General features: G+C 38.6%; 1 protein-coding gene across 1 annotated transcript in view; it reads right to left on the bottom strand.

Annotated features, from left to right (window-relative positions):
* Positions 1 to 2,647: 2,647 nt before the first annotated feature.
* The window catches only part of LOC102882745 (cytochrome P450 2U1), a 15,774-nt gene continuing 268 nt past the window's right edge, over positions 2,648 to 18,153 (bottom strand). Inside the window, exons 1-5 of the mRNA XM_025051855.1 lie at positions 17,827 to 18,153; positions 8,087 to 8,722; positions 5,697 to 5,858; positions 4,328 to 4,495; positions 2,648 to 3,593 (exon numbers count right to left, since the gene is read on the bottom strand). The exon at positions 17,827 to 18,153 is cut by the window's right edge and continues 268 nt beyond it. Of these exons, the coding sequence (XP_024907623.1) occupies positions 3,415 to 3,593; positions 4,328 to 4,495; positions 5,697 to 5,858; positions 8,087 to 8,722; positions 17,827 to 18,153 (1,472 nt within the window). The 3' untranslated portion in view covers positions 2,648 to 3,414. The remainder of the gene's footprint in view (positions 3,594 to 4,327; positions 4,496 to 5,696; positions 5,859 to 8,086; positions 8,723 to 17,826) is intronic.

Raw genomic sequence — 18,153 nt, 5'->3', positions numbered from 1 at the left:
TAATATCCAAAATATATAAGGAATTTACACAACTTAAACAACAAAAAATCCAATTGAAAAATGGGCAGAAAACCTGAATAGACATTTCTCCAAAGAGGACATACAGATGACCAACAGACATGAAAAGATGTTCATCACTAATATCAGGGAAAATGCAAGTTAACACCACAATGAGATATCACCTCACACCTGTCAGAATGGCTATCATCAATAAATCAACAAACAACAAGCATTGGCAGGGATGTGGAGAAAAGGGAACACTCGTACACTGTTGGTGGGATTCCAAATAGGTGCAGTCACTATGGAAAACAGTCTGGAGGTTCCTTAAAAAGTTAAAAAGGGAACTACCATCTGATCTAGCTATTCCACTTCTGGATACTTATCTGAAGAAATCCAAAACACTAATTCAAAAAGATATATGCACCCTCATGTTCATTGTAGCATTATTTACAATAGCCAAGATATGGAGACAACCTGCGTACATTGACAGATGAGTGGATAAAAAAGATGTAGTACATATATACAATGGAATATTACTGATCTAAAAAAAGAATGAAATCTTTCCATTTGCAACAACATGGATGGTAGAAGTATTATGTTAAGTGAAATAAGTCAGACAGAGAAAGACAAATACTATATGATTTCACTTATAAGGAATTTAAAAAAATAAAATAAACAAACAAAACAGAAACAAACTCATAGATACAGAGAACAAATTGATAGTCACCAGATGGGCAAAAAATGTGAAAGGGATTAAGTAGTACAAATTGTCAGTTATAAAAATAGTCACAAGGAAGTAAAGTACAGCATAGGGAACACAGTCAATAATATGGTAATAACTATGTGTGGTGTCAAATGGGTACTAGACTTATTGGGTTCATCAATTCGTAAGGTATATAAATGTCTAATCACTATATTGTATACCTGAAACTAATATTATATGTCAACTGTAATTTAAAAAATAAAATAAATTTTAAATAATAGTTTGTCACAGGAATTTGTGTAGATTCATCCCTCCCTCAAATAATGCTGGTCTTTGACTTGACAAATGAGAAAACTGGGCTGTGATATAGTCCTGAGAGTAACTTTGCTCTCACAGTTACTCTGAGGAGATATTTTTAAAGTATTACCCACCTGTAAATGCTTAAATAATACTGTGGCCATCTCTCCTTTCCAGAGGTCTATTCCCTCTTCCATTTCCTAACTTGATATCTGGTAAGACAGATTTTGTTTAGCAGTTAAAATAAAACAAGAAACAAAAAACCAGACATGACACTATCAGAGTTAAAATAGAATGTTTAATAAAAGCATAAAAATTATGCTAAAGATGACTAAAAATTAGATATTAGGCTGACTTACAAAATACTATTATTTTTACATTTCGAACATCATAAAGTATAAAATTGTAAAATGTTAACGTGTATAAAGCAAGCATTAACAGTCCTTTCAGTGATATAGATGTTTATCACATAGATGTTTTTAAAGTGTTACAGTTTGAGGCATTATATTTAAGAGTTTAATAAACAACTGATTTCAACATACTTTTCACAGAAGTTATTTTTCCTCAAGTAACCTACAAACTATTTTGTTAGAAAAAGTCGAAATTAAGCATATATAAAATTAAGGAATTATAAACTTGCTAATGCCAAGTATTAATACAATTCAAAAGCATATGAAATTTCAGATCAGGAACAAACTTTCCTGCTTAAGCTGCAGTGTAATCCACACATGCGTCATCTCAAATCCATACAACAGTTGCTCCATTTACTCAGTTTGTTCCTGGCCATTTAGTTTTGTTTTGTTTGTTTTTTCTAAATTAACAAAAATCCTCAAGGCACTAAAGATTAGCCTGTCTTTTATTTATCCATATTGAAAATGTGAGGGGTAGACTGCTATGGGATCAAGTGGCAGCAGTACAGAGAAGTGGTTTAGAAAGAACTGTCCCGTCACAAAGACTGGTGGGTTTGAAATGAACAGTAGTACCTTTTAACTAGGTGCCTTAATGTTTCTAAGCCTCAGTTTCATCAGCTACAAAATGACATCTTCTTCACAGATTTTTTGTAAGGATTATGTAAACCTACGAGTAAAGCATTATTATGTGGTGCTAGCCGAAGGAAAGTCTCAAAAAATAGTTGTTCATATTATCATGATTACTTCTATATAATTAAAGAATACTATAATAAAGCAAAAGGCTAATCATTCTTTGGAGTATGTTCTCATTGGGAGAAATATTGGCACTACTGCGCAGGACAACTCTTCCTTGTACAGGATTGCTTAGACATTTAGCATCCTGGCCTCAGAACTGCGAAAGGCCAGTAGCACCCCCATCATGGTGATAAAGAAATTTTTATTCACACATTTCCAAATGCCACCTGAAAGAGGACATTACACTGTTCTTGAAAACTGTTTTTCTAGAAGGGCCTTCTTTATTAAGGAACAATTTCATTCTCTTAATAAGAATGCCTTCCTGTCTTTGAGAATATTCACGGATGAGATGCATTAGGCCTGGTGGCCAGGAGAACAGGAAAGTGCAGAATGAATCCTTTCCTGATGAATCCCAGTATCAAAATTCCTGAGCTCACTATTCAGGGCTCAAGTCAAAAGGCAGAGCTGTATCTTTGCAAGTTAACTCTTTTTTTTTAATTCTGCCACGAAGCCACTTCTTCAGCTAAGCTCACTGTTTTTGTACTTGAAATAGAATGTAGACATGTCAATTCAGACAATAACCTTTCCTCAACATACTAGACCAGAGTCCACTTTCTCCTATGTCTTCAAAAAGTAAAAACTAAAATCACAAATAAAAAGATTAACAATAACAAAATATGCTCCACAAAACTGAAATAGGGTCTGTGTCAAGGAAAGCTCTCGGCCTAAACTCACATCCTTCTCGGACACAGTATTTAAATCAGAACACCATCTTCATGTTGTCACAAGTCTTTAACGGGTAGGTCTTCCTTCTGCTCCTGAGTTCGTTCTCCAGAATGAAAGTGTTTTTGATGATTTATATGTCAGAAAGATATGGGACATTTGACCTTGGTTAGTGCTGAGAGATAAAAGGCAAGTTTTATCACCCAAGTTTTTTTTACATATAAAATGACTAAGGCACTGAGATGAAATGAAATGAAATGAGATGAAATGCTCTTTGGCAGAAGCATAGGAAGAAAATCCAGATCTCCAGCTTTCCAATCTAGTACTTGGCTCCCATCCCCTGAGTCACAGACATGCATTACTGAAATGGCTGATGTATCCTGCTGAGGAATCCTCCAGAGTGAAAGCTCCTGTATTCTCTACCCTCTTTCTGGTTTCTCTCTAATCTCAGCCTAGCCTGGATCTTTTGTCAACTGCCAAAGGTAAAATCTGTTTAGAAGGACATGTATTTACTCTCTGTTCACCATCTCTTCTTGAAGATGTTCTTTATCTCTTTGAAATGATTAGGTTAAATGGGTGTGGGGCTAAAGTGAGACCATATTTTCCAGTCAGGATGGGCTTCTTAGAATCCTTAGGTAAAGCAAATGTGAAATTCTGCATTAGGCTCACAAACATCAGAAATAATTCCATTTTTGCCAGCTGCTCTCCCATACACACCCGCTTTCCTGAAAATGAGATCAGAAAAAAAGTAAGCAGCATAATACCATCTCTTTCCTCTCTCAAAAAGGACATAGTTATATGAAAAATCTAAATTGAGTGTTTTAAATACAGATATAGATTTAAAATACAAATACCATATGCCCTCCTACAATATATGATCAGAATTTTTACATACCATATCCAACATTTTAACTCCTACTCATAAAAACATCCTCATCCTAGACAGGAACTAGAAACAGATCCAACATGACGGCTACCTTGTCTCCACCTACTTGTCTACCTACTCATCTCTTTCCTGCACTCTCATTTGGAAGATTAGGGAGAAAATAAATCACATAAAAATCCCTGGAACATTCCTTTTGTATAGAAAGAATCCTACATGTCCTAATCTAGGAACCTAAAAGAGGGACTGCTGAGAATGGAGAACCCCCCTCCCTCCGCCCCCCGCTTAGCAGCAGGTCAAAAGTTGCTCTTAACTCCAGCAGTTCCCTGGGACTCATATAATCACCCAACAGTTCAGAAAGGAAGATTTCTAGTCATATTTAAAGATTTAAAATCAATTGCTTTCATTTTGTTTTTAACATAGGAAATGAACATAATGGAGATGCATTATCTTATCTCTTATATTAGCTTGCCAAGAAAGAAACATTTTTAAAACAATATCATGAGATAATACAAGATGCTTCTGGTTTTATTTCATTTTTAATTATGTGATTAAGAAAATAAAAGTTGCACTGACCTATCCCAAAAGGAATAAATGTTTCTTTTTTAATAAGTTGTCCTTGATCATCCAGAAATCGATTAGGGTAGAAATCATCAGGTTTCTCCCAAATGGCTGGGTCTCTGTGCAAGGACCACAAGTTGGGTAATATTATTGTGCCTTTAGGAATAGTGTACCCGAGGAGCACTAAACAAACAAACAAACAAAAATAGTGTCATTCAGCGTGCTTTTACTAATAGTTCTCTGTAAACATCGCTATCTGAAAAACGTCTAGTTACGTACCTAGCTTCTTAATTTCCTGAGACTAAACTTTGAGGTACTTGATGGCCGGGGCAAGACCTTATCAATTGGCATCCTTGTTTTCATACCGCCCCTGGACCCAGCCTGAGACGGGGCACAGGAGTTGCTCCAACTGATGTTGAGTTAATGAATTAAATCAAACCACGAAAACATTTCAATTAAGAGAAAATGCCAAAACAGAAATCACAGGACATTCCAGGTAAACTTTGCAAAGAATATAAATTCCTAATACTTCCATGAAACTTTACAGTTTAGAGTCTTTTATGTCCACACAATAATATGAGGAAGGTAAGCTTAAGTAATGTACATGGAAGTTAGGACTGCCTCTCAACCAGCTGATGAATTCATATGCACTTTAAACAATGCCCAAAAGATACTGCACATTCAGCGTATCTACTATGCACCAAAGAAACTGTTAGGTGATTCGACGTCACTTCAAAGTGATTGCTTACTACAACTGTCTCATAGCTAGATTTCAGACCATTACATCGTGAGCTGTCTCCAGAGGAGGTAAATTCCTTGTTGTGAGGGATGTGTATAGAGAGTCTGAGTGCTTATATGTCAACGATATGACCAAATAGACACATTTCACCGTAAGTAAGAGGTCGAAACAGGTATCCTTAGAATCGGATGGCCTCTTCTAATTCTTTAATATTTATACTTCAGTTGCAGAATTGTATGAATTGAAGTAGGATAATTCCCAGTTAAAATCCTTATTTCCCCATTTAGACTAGCTCTTCTGATCTCTAAGAGGAGGACTGAGAGGTTCCTTTGTTAATTCTGGAATGTCTTTTGCCAATGCAGCCACCCTAAATGGCGGCATAATTCATTTGACCAGTGTAAGGATGCATGCTCTTAAGGCTAGAGAGCTATTTATGAAGCAAACTGTGCTGGAATGCTAGTACAAGAAGTAACGGTCAACCGTGGGCTAAAGCATTCCCTGGACATTTTACTGCCCGTGACACAATGCTAAACCATCAGAAGGATCATGCTAGGTGATGGCCACCATACCCACACCTGAATGCCTATGGATTAAGGGGCTGTGCTTCCCTCCAGGGCATTCAAAGGAGGAAGACCCTAGACTTGCCCGTTTTCTCCGAGGTCATGTGAGGAATGGAGAGTGGCACCACCACAGTCAGCCTCTGCACCTCCATGATGGTGGCTTCTGTGTAGGGCATCTGGGCCTTGTCAGTGAGGGAAGGGGCTCGGTCGGCACCAATGACCCTTTCGATTTCTTCGTAAACCTTTTCTATATGAAAGGAAAGAATAAGCCAGAAGATAAGCCAGGAGTGAGTTGAGACTGCCCTATGCTTACTTTCCATCACCTTGCACACACATCTGGTAAGATGGCAGTCCAGGCCTGACTTGGCCTCAGGGAAGGGAAGCATTGGTCAGATCTCCCAAGTCGAGGCAGCTAGTCCCAGGGCCCCTGGGCCACCCTGTGACTTTGAAGGAGGATAACAGAACAGATAGAGGGGCAAAAGAGAAAGCACCGTGTATTCGGGAGCACTCTGAATCATTCTCTCATGTGAACAATAGACTGACTCTCTAACCTTTTATATGTGACAATGTGTGGTAGCCCAACACGACCCTCAATGACCCCTGCCTCTTGGTTTTCTCATTCTTATGCAGTCCCCTCCCACTCTGTACCAAGTTAGTCTGTGTGACCAGGAGAATAGGAAGAAGTGTTGGCATGTCGGTTCTGAGTTTAGGTTCTAAAAGACACTGTGGCTCCTTTCTTGGCCCTTCACTCTCTCTCTTGGGTCACTCACTTTTGGGGGGATGGCAGCTGGCAAGTCAGGCAGCCCTATGGAAAGTTCTAAGTGATAAGGCCTGCAGCCAATGGTCCAGTGGATGAGCCATCCTGGAAGTAGATCCTTCAGTCCAGTCAAGTTAACAGACCACTGCAGCCCCAGTCAAATCGGACTACAACCTCATAAGGAATCCTAAACCAGGACTGCTGCATCTCTGATCATTCTCCACTGTTGCATTTCCCTCCAACTCTCAATGCAACTGGGAGAAGTTCTCCCAGGAGCTCAGCCACTCCTGGATTCCTGATCCTCAGAAACTGTGTGAGATGATAAATGGTGGTTGTTTTAAGTGGTTAAAGTTTGGGATAATTTGTTACTCAGCAATCCAGGCAGGCATAATCTATACACCACAGGCAAAAAAATAGCCCCTCAAAGATGTCTACAACATAATCCTCTACAACCTGTGAGTATATTATCTTATTGGGCAAAAGAGACTTCCCAGATGGGATTAAATTAAGGACCTTCAGATGCGGAGGTTATTCTGGATTCTCTGGGTGTGCCCAATCTAACGGGTTTAAAATTTAAGAACTTCCCCCTGTTGACTTTAGAGTCAGAGGGAAACATGACAGTGGAATAATGGTCAGAGAGATGGCACATTTCTGGCTTCAAAGATGGAGGAAGAGGACCATGAACCAAGGAAGCTGGAAATGGATTCTCCTCGAGGTCCTGCAAGGACCGCAGCTCTGCCAACATCTTGATTTTAGCCCATTGAGATGTGTTCGATTTCTAATATAGAGAACTATAAGATAACAAATTTGTGTTGTCTAAGTCACAAGTTTGTGGTAAGTTTGCGATTATTTGTCATATGAGCAATAGAAAAGTAACACACTATTCTTCCCTGTATTCTTCTGACATGAACTCAACTGACATTGAACTGCCACTAACACTCGCTTCCAATTGGTATTGACGTGATAGAACTAGCTGTATGACCTTGTGAAAGTTATATAACTTCTTTGGGCCGCTGTTCTCTATGTTCAAATCAAGACGAATGGGTTCAGATGATCATTATGATTCCCTTCGGCTCTAAATTGTTATTCTCTAAAGTTTCTTCTCCATCACAGATTCCGCACAGAATCAGACCTGTAGAGATTTGACTCTTTTCTTGTTTTGGTTTTTTTTTTTTTTTTAAAAAAAGTGCAGCTTGCTACCAGCATTAATTTAACATCATGCATAGGAATGCTACATTTTCTAGGTGATATTTTCAGCAATCGAGAATTACTATATTTTGTAAATGAAAATACCACTACTAAAAACAGAGTGCTATAAACAGAAGGATGTCATTTGTTTCCAAAGACTATTGATGTACTAGATTGATGCGAAAGTAATAATAAAAGCAAGATAGTTCGTGGAAGACTTTGGAAGTAAGGTTAGGACTAATATGAAAGTTATCTCGGGGTAAACACTGCAGCTGCAAAGCGCCGCCAGCGAGTATTCTCAGGGCAAAGGGGAAATGGGTTAAATCAGGGGCAAGCAAATATGAGTGTCCAGAAACTTGGATTTTCACTGTTAATACCATATCAACTCCCTATGAGTTGCAAGTATTTCCACTTTGTCTTCCAGCCTGAAGACAGTGCTTAGTGCTAGGAGCCAGAGGGTCGGCAAGGTTGCCGACCCTAATTTAAATAACCTGGTTTTGCCATGAATAAGGGAAAGATCTATTAATTACCTTGTATGCCAGGGTTCAGTGACATATACAGAAGGCACCAAAGCAAAGAGTTAGTTGTGGTATCAGTCCCAGCAATGAAGAGATCCCCAATGATATAAAACAGGTAATTGTCATTAAAACTACTGTTGCTATTGTTTTTCTTCTCTTCATCCACATGGAGAAGGTACATGTCAATGAAATCCTGAGGGTTCTCAGCATCCAGAGATTCTCGATGGTCTCTGATGATTTTTTTAAGGAAAGTGGTAATATCCTTTTCAATCTGTCTCAATTCCTTAAACGGTCCAAAGGGAAGGTAATAAAACCAGGAGCATATGTTAATCAGCTGGAGTTGGCTGTTCAGAGAGACTTCTAACCCTCGTGACATAAAATTAAGTATTTTCTTAAACTCGCTGTTGGTGTAATCAAAGCGCTGGCCCAAGCTCAAGGAGCAAATGATGTTCGCGACAGCGTTGTTGATGATGGGGAAAGGGTTGAAGGGGCCTTCTCCATGCTTTTGCATTTCCTCTTTCACGTATTTGAACTCCTCAATAATCTTGGGCTCCAAGCTAAGCTTTCCTAAGCCAAAATGACGAAGAATTGAATGAGAGAACTTCCTCTGTTGTTTCCAGACTGGACCATAAGGTGCAAATACAATCCCTGCAAAAGAACACCAAGAAAAGGTGAGAGAGAGCAATAACTGATAATGCTGACCAGGACTTACCAAGAGGTGTATTCTGTATTTCTCAAGTCACTTATACAAAGTTCATATACAGATAAAGATCAACAGCCAAGAAGAATGATTAGCAAAATATAAGATAGTATATGTTTCTAATAACAAAAATCATATGCAATTTGATTAGGAAAATTAGCTATAAAGATTATTATAGATACTAACCCCTGGTGAAACAAAAAGCAATGAGTTTCAATTTCTAGGGTTTGTGTAAATTTCAAAATCTTATTTTCATAAGAGTGAATCCAAGCTTAGAAAAAATTCCAGGCTGGATACCACATGAGGGCAGGGATAAGATCTGATTGTCTCATCATTAAAATCCCAGCTTCTGGCATAGTGCGCCTTACAAAGGATGAGCTTGTTAAATATGAGCTGAATAAATATGAGCCCAACTGGCTTGGAACACTGGCCATCAAACTTTGGAATCAAATAACTGGCAGGTAATCTAAAATGTCTGTTGTTGCCAAGAGCCCTAATTTAAAAACATCTGAACTCCAGGTTGTCCACAGCTACATCTTATTTGACTCTCCCTTACATTATGCATCAGATCCAACAGAACTGCAACAGAATTGTTCTCAGATAATCCTTGTTTCCTGCCACCTAGTTCTTCCTCCTATCTTCCATGGTGTGTGCTTCATTGTTTCAGCCAGTTTTCCTCCTTCCCCATTTTTAATCTACTGCATTTCTGCTGCCTTCAAGAACATGCTTCATTCACTTAACAAATACTTCTGAACGCCTACTATTTGCCAGGCATCGGGACCAAGAACAGTAAAAGTAATTACCGGTACTTTATAATAAGATACATAGAAACTATCATAAATCTTAACACCTAATAGGGAAGTCCTCACCCCCCAACTTTGCTCTTTTTCAAAATGGTTTTTGATTATCCTTGGCTCTTTAATTTTTTATAACACGTTTAATCATCGTGTCAAGTTCTATTTTTAAAAAAAGCACCTTTGGGATTTTGATTGGATTTAATTTATAGATTAATTTAAAAATTGTCTTTATGACAATTGGGCTTGCCTGTAATCCAAGAATAAATCCAACTTTGGTTTTGTTGTTTTATGCTTTTAAAATACATTGTTGAACTTGGTTTCCTAATATGCTGTCTTTTTAAAAATTCATATTCATAAATGAAAATGGCCTATAAATTTCCTTTCTCATAATGTCATTGTCTGGATATATTGGCCTCCTAAAATGAGCCAGGGTATACTTTTTCCTTTGGAAGAATTTGTCTAAAATTATAATGACATGTTCCTCTTTTTCCCTTTTAGTATATTTTTTTGTTCTTTTTTGGATATATAAAATTGGTCTTCTAATTCATTAATTTTCAGACCCTTATGCTAATAAGTGAGTTAAGGCTCTGCAGTTGCCTCTGGGTACTGCTTTAGTGGCACTCCACGAGTATCGTTTGCAAGTATTTTCATTAGAGTTAAAAAAAATTTTTTTTTCTATTATAATTCTCTTTTGTCCCAATTTGTTTCATACTGATTTTTAACTTTGATGATCTTGCTTTTTAGCCCAGTGTGTTATCAACTTTGATAAAACTTCCAAATAAAAAATAATTCTTATCCAAGGAATCATTGGGTATTTGGGGTATAGAGTTCTCTATATGTCCATCAGTGAAAGCTTGATAACTATTGGAATCTAACCTTTTGTATATTTACCAAATTTTTATCTGCCTGCTTTCTACACTCTTCAAACTCTTAGGTTCAATATAGTTTGCTATAATGGGGCACTTGTCAATTTCTTTGTGCCCTTCTGTAGGTTTTTGCTACATGTAAATATAGCCATACTTATAGCTATACCTGTGTATCTATGTTGTTAGGTACTTATATACAACGTTGTTAGGTACATTCAAGTTTAGCATTATACCTTCCTTGTTAAACAGAAACGACGTCCTTTTACCATCATGCAATGCCCTCCTTATTCTTAACAATGAAGTCTGACTCAAAGTATATTTTGTCAAAAATACAACAGATTTTTAAACAAAGTTATTTTCTTGGTATAACATTTTCCTTATTTTTACTTTGAATTTGAATGCACCCTTATGTTTGGGGTATGCCTCTTTATGGCCGGGAGGGTATGTCTCTTTTAAAATAACATATATTTGGATTTTTTTAAAACATCCATTCTGGTAATCTTTTAGCTAGTAAGTTTAGTCTGTTTACATTCAATGTAAATGCTATTTCTAACATATTATTTTGAACTTTCTATTTGTCCTGTTGCTATTCTTTTCTTCCCCTTCCTTTTTTGCTTCTTTCGCATTGAAACAGGGTGAATGCTGACCCTTGTTTTTAACAAGCTTACTTGAAGTCTAATTTACTGGTCAGCAAACTATAGACCACAGGCAAAATCCAGCCTGCTGCCTCTTTTTGTATTACCAGAGAGCTAAGACTAGCTTTTAAATTTTTATATGGTTGGAAAAAATTAAAAAATATTTTGTGGTATGTGAAAATCATAAAATTCAAATTTCAAGGTCTATAAAAAAGGTTTAACTAGAACACAGCCAGTTAATGAACTACTATAATTCATTTATATATAGTCTACAGCTGCTTTTGCACTAAAATGGCAGAGTAGTTGCAACAGAGATTAGCAGTGGGGGGGAGAACATTTTCTCTGCCAGTGTCCAGGCCAAGACAGGCAAATTTCCTTGTTTTCTTTTGCTGGTGGCCAGATTTGTTGAGTGTTGTCTAATTCACTCAGTGAAACTCTTTAAGAGTCCTCCTTTTATCTAGAGGCAACTTTTTATTCTGCATGGTACGAGGCCATATCCTTCTCCCCTGTTCCCCAAATTCTACATCCCTGGCTGGCCAAGAGGTCACTAAAGCCCAAGGCTCTCCAGAGCATTTACTTTTAATTCTCTGCAAGTGTGGTGATAAGGAACTGGTCTAACTATACTTTATATGCATTTTAAATAATCGCTGTTTTCAGCCCACTCCCTCACTTTTATACCCCCAAATCTTGAGCCTTTTGGGGGTTCTTCAGGGTAAACGTCTCATACCCCGCTAGTACCCTCCTCTGTAGACACTTAAAGGTGGTCATCTTCTACTCCGTGAAGTCATTTGCCAATTCCAGGTTCACTTTATGTCTTCAGATTGTGGTGCAGGACTGCAGACACAGTTCATCCCGGGTGGAGTAGGTGCTTCTCTTAAAAGCTCCTCCTGTTTGGCATGTGATTGTCGAGACAAAGATGGAATGGAAATGTCTCAACTATTCCCCAAAACAGAACTCTCCCTTTGTTTAATAAAGCTCCAAAAACTACTTCCTAGGCCACTGCAGCTTAGTTCCTCTTCCTGTTTTTAACCATGGCCAAGTCTTTTGCTGTATTCAGCATTCTAAGACTGTTGCTGGGCTTCCTTTTCTTTTCTTGGAAAGATGCAGTCTCTCTAACTTCAGGATTTGATACTAATTTTAACTACGGTCTCATGAAGATATCATATATGACATCTCTGCTTTGTCTTCTTACTCAAGGAACTTTATTTTTCCTTTGGTAGAGCCTCCATTTGTATCATCTATTCACCACTTTTTAAACTACACATATATTTTAGAAACATTTTATCTAGCAAAATGCCCCTTTCCTATCAATTTTCCTAATATTTATTTAGAGTCTCCTCTGTGCCAGATACTAAGGGCACATAGATTTAAAAGACACAGTCTGTTTTCAAGATGCTTCTTACAGTCTTGTGAGGAACTAGGTAAACCAACTACCCTGACACACTATTGTATGTTAGGTTGTACTGAAGTTGCCTTTTTAGAATGTATTGTATTGAATGTTGTATGTTTTAAGTGCATTGAAGTTGCAGTGTAGACAGAGGAAGGACCACCATGCCAGCTGAGGGAAGGCAGTGCTTCTCAGAAGAGAGGACATCTGAGTTGATACGTAATTTGTAAATGAGGATGTGTAAGAAAGCACCTCTTAGAAAAATAAATAACTTCAGCAAGATTGAAGAAGGTGTTTCAGGAAGGGCTAAATTATCTTCAGGGGAAAATCAGGTTTAGATAAGGCAAGAAAGTGGAAGAAAGCTTCTCAGAAGAGGCTACTATTTGAGCATTGGGGTTTTTGATGATGAGCTGACAGGAATGAAGGGTAAGATAAAAGAGGTGACCAAAGAGACAGTGCCTAAGAATGCCAGGGATAAGAGACATGGAAAAAATTAATGGCCTTAGTGTTCCAAACTTTACAAAACGCCCATGACTCCATGACATGCAGCCAGAATGGATTAGGGTATCAGAAGTGTTTGGAAGAGGTTCTGGCATATCCTGCAGTTAGTGACTTCTCCATTCTTAGCAAAATCTTCATCTCAAGGATTATGACACTGAAAACAAAAACAGCTCCAAAGCAAGAATTAGGAATCTTTTGGTTGGGAATAACAAAAACATACCCTTGATCTAGATTAGCAGAAAGGCCAACTAAGCTGCTTGAACCAAAAGAGAGGAAGGGCTGGGTGTAGTGCCTCAGAGAACACTAAATGCCTCAGAACTCTTTCTTGCACCTATTTTTTAGTTCTTTCTGCCAGACTTCTTTCCTACTGCAGACCAACTTTTCCAAGAATGAGGCTATCTTGAGATGTTTATTCTCCCATTTTCACCACCAGAAGGAAAGCAGTGCTCTTGCCAGAGGTTTAGATGGTAAAAAGTCCATCTCAAACCAAATAAAGGATAGGCTGAAATGACTATAATATATTCCCACAAAGGAATACTGTATAGCTCTTAAAAACTTTGCAATAGAATATTTAATAATATGGAAATATATTCATGATACTTTAAGTGGTAAAGACAATTTTAAAGAATGTGAAGAATTATTTCATTTTAAGGAAGTTAAACCATTTTAAAAAAATATGTACATAAAAAATACTAGTTTGCCACAGGCTAAGTGTTTGTGTCCTTTCAAAATTTGTTACATCCTAATACCCAATGTGATGATGGTATTTGGAGGTGAGACTTTTAGGAGATTAGGTCATTAAGGTGGAGCCTTTATGAATAGGATTAGTGCCCCTATAAAAGGGGCTTCAGAGATCTTCCTCACCCCCTACCACCATGTGAGGTTACAGACAGCTGTCTGTGAACCAGGAAGTGGGTCCTCACCAGACACCAAATTTGCTTCTGCCTTGCTCTTGGATTTCCCAGCCTCCAAAACAGTGAGAAATAAACTTCTGTTGTTTATAAGGCCCCCAGCTCATGGTACTGTTACATCAGCCTAAACAGCCTAAGACAAAGGTGATAATATGTAAATGTCAATAATGGCTTATCTAAAAATTGATCACAGATGATTTTCAACTCTTTTTGAAATGAACTGAAAAGAATTCTTTTCCCTTTCCATGTTTTATGTTTTACAATAATAAACATATATTACTATAATAAAAATACATAAAATACATTAAATTTGATGTAGTTCTACATTGATCACATATACATGTTTTCATTCCTGAAGCAGAGAAAGTGCTATCCAGTGACTGTATTTGCCTTTTCCCTCCACAGCGTCACAGAAGTGTTCCTCTTAGAATCCAGGTCCGCTTGATGTGAGTGCGTAACTATTTTAAATAGCTATTTTACTGTATTTACTACAAGATTTGTTTATCTTGTTTTCTCATTCATTGTCAGATTCCCTGGATGAAATTTCATTTCTATCTTCAGTTCCTAACTTTATTTTGCATCTTGTTCTCCTTCAAGATAGTCGATACTGACTGACCTATTCTGTACTGTTTAAACTTCTAAATTTCCTTCTGCCTTCCATTTTTATAGCTTTGCAATTTGCTTGGACTCTTGCTCCAAGTCTCTAGCCATCTCTCAAAATTAGAAATGATCTTATTTCTATCAACAGGGAAATAGATAAATCAAACAACAAAGCTAGAAATAGAATGATATTTTAAATATAGGACATATGTAAGTTTTTCAAATACATACCAAATAAAGCTATGCATTGTTATGAATCTGAAGCAAATCTGAGTGGTGGATAAATGAGTTTATATTGCTCTCTGAACTTTGTATTTGAAATATTTTATAATAAAAATAGATGTGCAGGGATGGCTCCATTGTGTAGTGGTTAGCACATCTGCTTTACAAGCAGAAGGTCCTGGGTGCTCACCCCAGGTGGAGCCACGCCCCAGGACCCAGGGTGCGCTAGGCCCCTGGTGTGCTCCGGGCGTGTGTGGGAGGAGATACTCGGCCTTCAGAGATCCAGTTCTTAAGGAGAGACAGCAACATCCGTAGGTCAGGGTGGAAGGGGGCGGTGCGGGGGGCGGGGGGCAGAATTAAAGAGTGGAAAAAAATAGATGTGCATAAATCTTTTAGAAGAAATAGGCCACATTTAGAGTAAAGCACTCCTTTGGTACCCTTGACTCTGACTTTTTAACTTTATTTTCTGTTTGAGCTCAGGAAGAGAATCATATGAATTAATGAATGTGATGAGTATAGCTAATGTAGAACATCTAATGATGGCCTATTTAGCTTACTATAGGTTTTATGGGCTTATAAAGAACACTATGAATCATTCCCTTCTCTGCTAATCTTTAGCAGCGAAATTATTTAAAACTATCTTATAATAAATATTTAATAATGTTATTGACTCCCAATTCTGAATATATATTTTTTTCTAATAGTCTACATCTTGTTTCTGGAAAACTTACCATTTTACAATTTTACCATTGGAAACCTTTAGCCAAAGATGGCTGGGACACTCCTCATGTCTTGCTCAGTGAACAGCTCAGACTTTAGCTCCAGTGGCCTTCTTCACGCTGATCATGCTATGAATTTCTTGACCTGTGAATTCTACTTTGAACTCATCTGCCCGATCATCCTTTCATGGGCATCTTGAGATAAACTCACATTATTCCCTTTTTATTCTTCACTCTTGAAAAAGTTCCATTAAAAAAATTCCTCAACTATTGAAAATTTCCTATTCAGATGATTTGTTCTCTATTCAGTTAAGTCCATAAGCATTTCCTCTGTGGCATATGGTTATTCCTCTGTCCCTTCTTGTCAATCATCTTCACCAGCTACAGAAAATTTTCTCAATTCTTTCTCCCAACACACATCTACCAGAATCAGAGTGTCTTCTTTTCCATTACAATTGCATAGTATTTCTCACAGAGACTATATGGCCCATGAGCCTAAAATACCATTTAGCCCTCTTCAGAAAATTTGCCTGACCCCTGCTCTAGACCAGCACTATATAAAAATTTCTGCAGTAACAGAAATGTTCTCCAGGCTGTCCACTAGCTAAATATAGATAGTAAGATTGAGAAAGTGAGTGTAGTTTATGGTTTTAGACAGCAAATAGCGTAGCTCTAGAAAATGAGGGGTTTATTTTAGACTACACATATGCTTTTACATGTCTGGAGCATTATGTACATGGAATTTTTTATGTCACTGTTTTGAACAGCAGAAAGTAGGAAAACCCCAAAATGTCCATTGGAAGAACACTGGTTAAATAAATTTAGTACCATCCATGTAATGGAATATTAGACAGCCTTATTGGAAGATATCCAAGAAAGTAAATAAAGTAAGAACAACGTGTAATATTTTTTTTAAAGTAATTCTTTGTTTAGTGTATCACTACATAACTCATCACCTGGAAAGTGAGTAGTTCAAACAAGTATTAAAATGCTGTGGTTGATTGGGCTCAGCTGGGTGCTTGTGTTCCACATGGGCATTGTGGGGCTCCAGCCATCTGGTGGCTTCACTTTGCCTGACAATTGGCACTGGCTGTCACCTGGGAGCCCAGCTGGGACTGTTGATTGAAGCACCTTTAATGTGGTTCTTTTAATGTGGCCTTTTCATATTGGTTGGGATTCTCACAGCATGGCAACTGGGTTCTAAGTGGATGAAAGCAGATCTTAAACGTCACTTTTGCGTTCTACAGGCCAAAGCCAGTTACAGGGCCCTCCCAGATTCAGGTAGGGGGAAATTGATTTCACTATTCCACAAGAAGAGTGGACAAGAATTTGTGGCCATCTTTAATTCACCACAAGCATAACCACGTGTGTATGCACACACACACACACAAAAATGTTTATATGTTTATAGAAAATCCTTAGAATGCATAAGAAATGGTTGATCATGGTTACTTTTATATAATAGAAGTTGGGGAAAACTCTCTTTTCTTGTGTTCTTTGAATTTTATTATATGTATTGAAAAATTCCTTTTTAAACCTCTTTTTCCCCAATGCCACTGCTAAAAGGGCCACTTGTTATGCAAGACAAAAAGAGTTCTGGGCATGACAGTGATGACTTTACAACAGTGTGAATGACCTAATGTCACAGAACTGTACACTTTAAAATGATTAAGATGATACATTTTATGTTATGTGTATTTCACCAGAATTTTTAAAAAGAAAGAGAAAAGAAAAGCAGGCAGGAGTTTCCAGGCAGCCATGAGATCAGAAGTGAATTCCAGGTAGAAGGAGCGGCATGTGTGAAGCATGAAAAGGGTGAGGTATGAACTGTGACATTAGTTTTCAGTGGTACCTTTAGAATATATTGAACAAAGGGAGATGGATGGATGGATGGATGGAGTGAGTTAGGATAACAGTAAATGTTATGACATATTTCCTAACCTGGAAAATAGCTCTTAGACTCCCTTAGGCAGGAATCACAGAAGCTACAAACCCTGTGTATTAAGTTTCTCAGCAGGCTCCTCATGTTTCCTGGGCTATCTTATGGGAAAATAAGTATCTTCTTAAAACTTTTGCATGCAAAACTCAGAAAGTCAAAAGGATATCCCTCCCTGAAGAGTAAGGCTTCGTTCTGGGAAGAAGAAATCCCTGGAGAGATCAACCCGGTTTTACCGTCTTCCCTCCCATTAACCATCGTCAACTTCCCGGTGGGTTTCTAACTTCCTATCTTGGAAGATGAACGAGTCAGTCATCCATTACAGTTCGATGGCATCTTAAAGACGCCTCCGCTACCATCCTCCTGCGCCCGGCTGCGGGGTGCGTGCCGCTGGAGGGGGCACAGCCCCTCACCCTCGCGCGTTCACACAGCCCGTGACGCCCCCTCCCCCTGGCTCCTGGGCCGTGGCCCAGCTCACCCTTCTCCCTGGTCAGGAGGGAGACGATCGGCACCCGCGGGCGGTCGCTGAAGACCTCGGCCTGCTGCACCAGCGCCTCGCGCACGCTGTGGTAGTCGTTGAGGACCACCACCAGGTGGTGGCCGATGAAGAAGCTGTAGATGTTGCCGTACACGCTGGCCATTTCGGCCAGGAGTACGTGTGAGCCTATGGAGAAGGGGTCCGTGCCTGCGGCCCTCGCCCGGGTGCGCAACCATCCCCTCCTGCGGAGGAAGGGCGGCAGCAGCATAGGGCCGAGGTTGCCCAGCACGGGCCACGGCGCGGGCCCGGGGGGCAAGCCCAGTGCCC

Source organism: Pteropus alecto, unplaced genomic scaffold (genome assembly GCF_000325575.1).
Source record: "Pteropus alecto unplaced genomic scaffold, ASM32557v1 scaffold5, whole genome shotgun sequence".
NCBI classification, from domain to species: Eukaryota; Metazoa; Chordata; class Mammalia; order Chiroptera; family Pteropodidae; genus Pteropus; species Pteropus alecto.
This window is presented reverse-complemented; position numbering and strand designations above follow the sequence as displayed.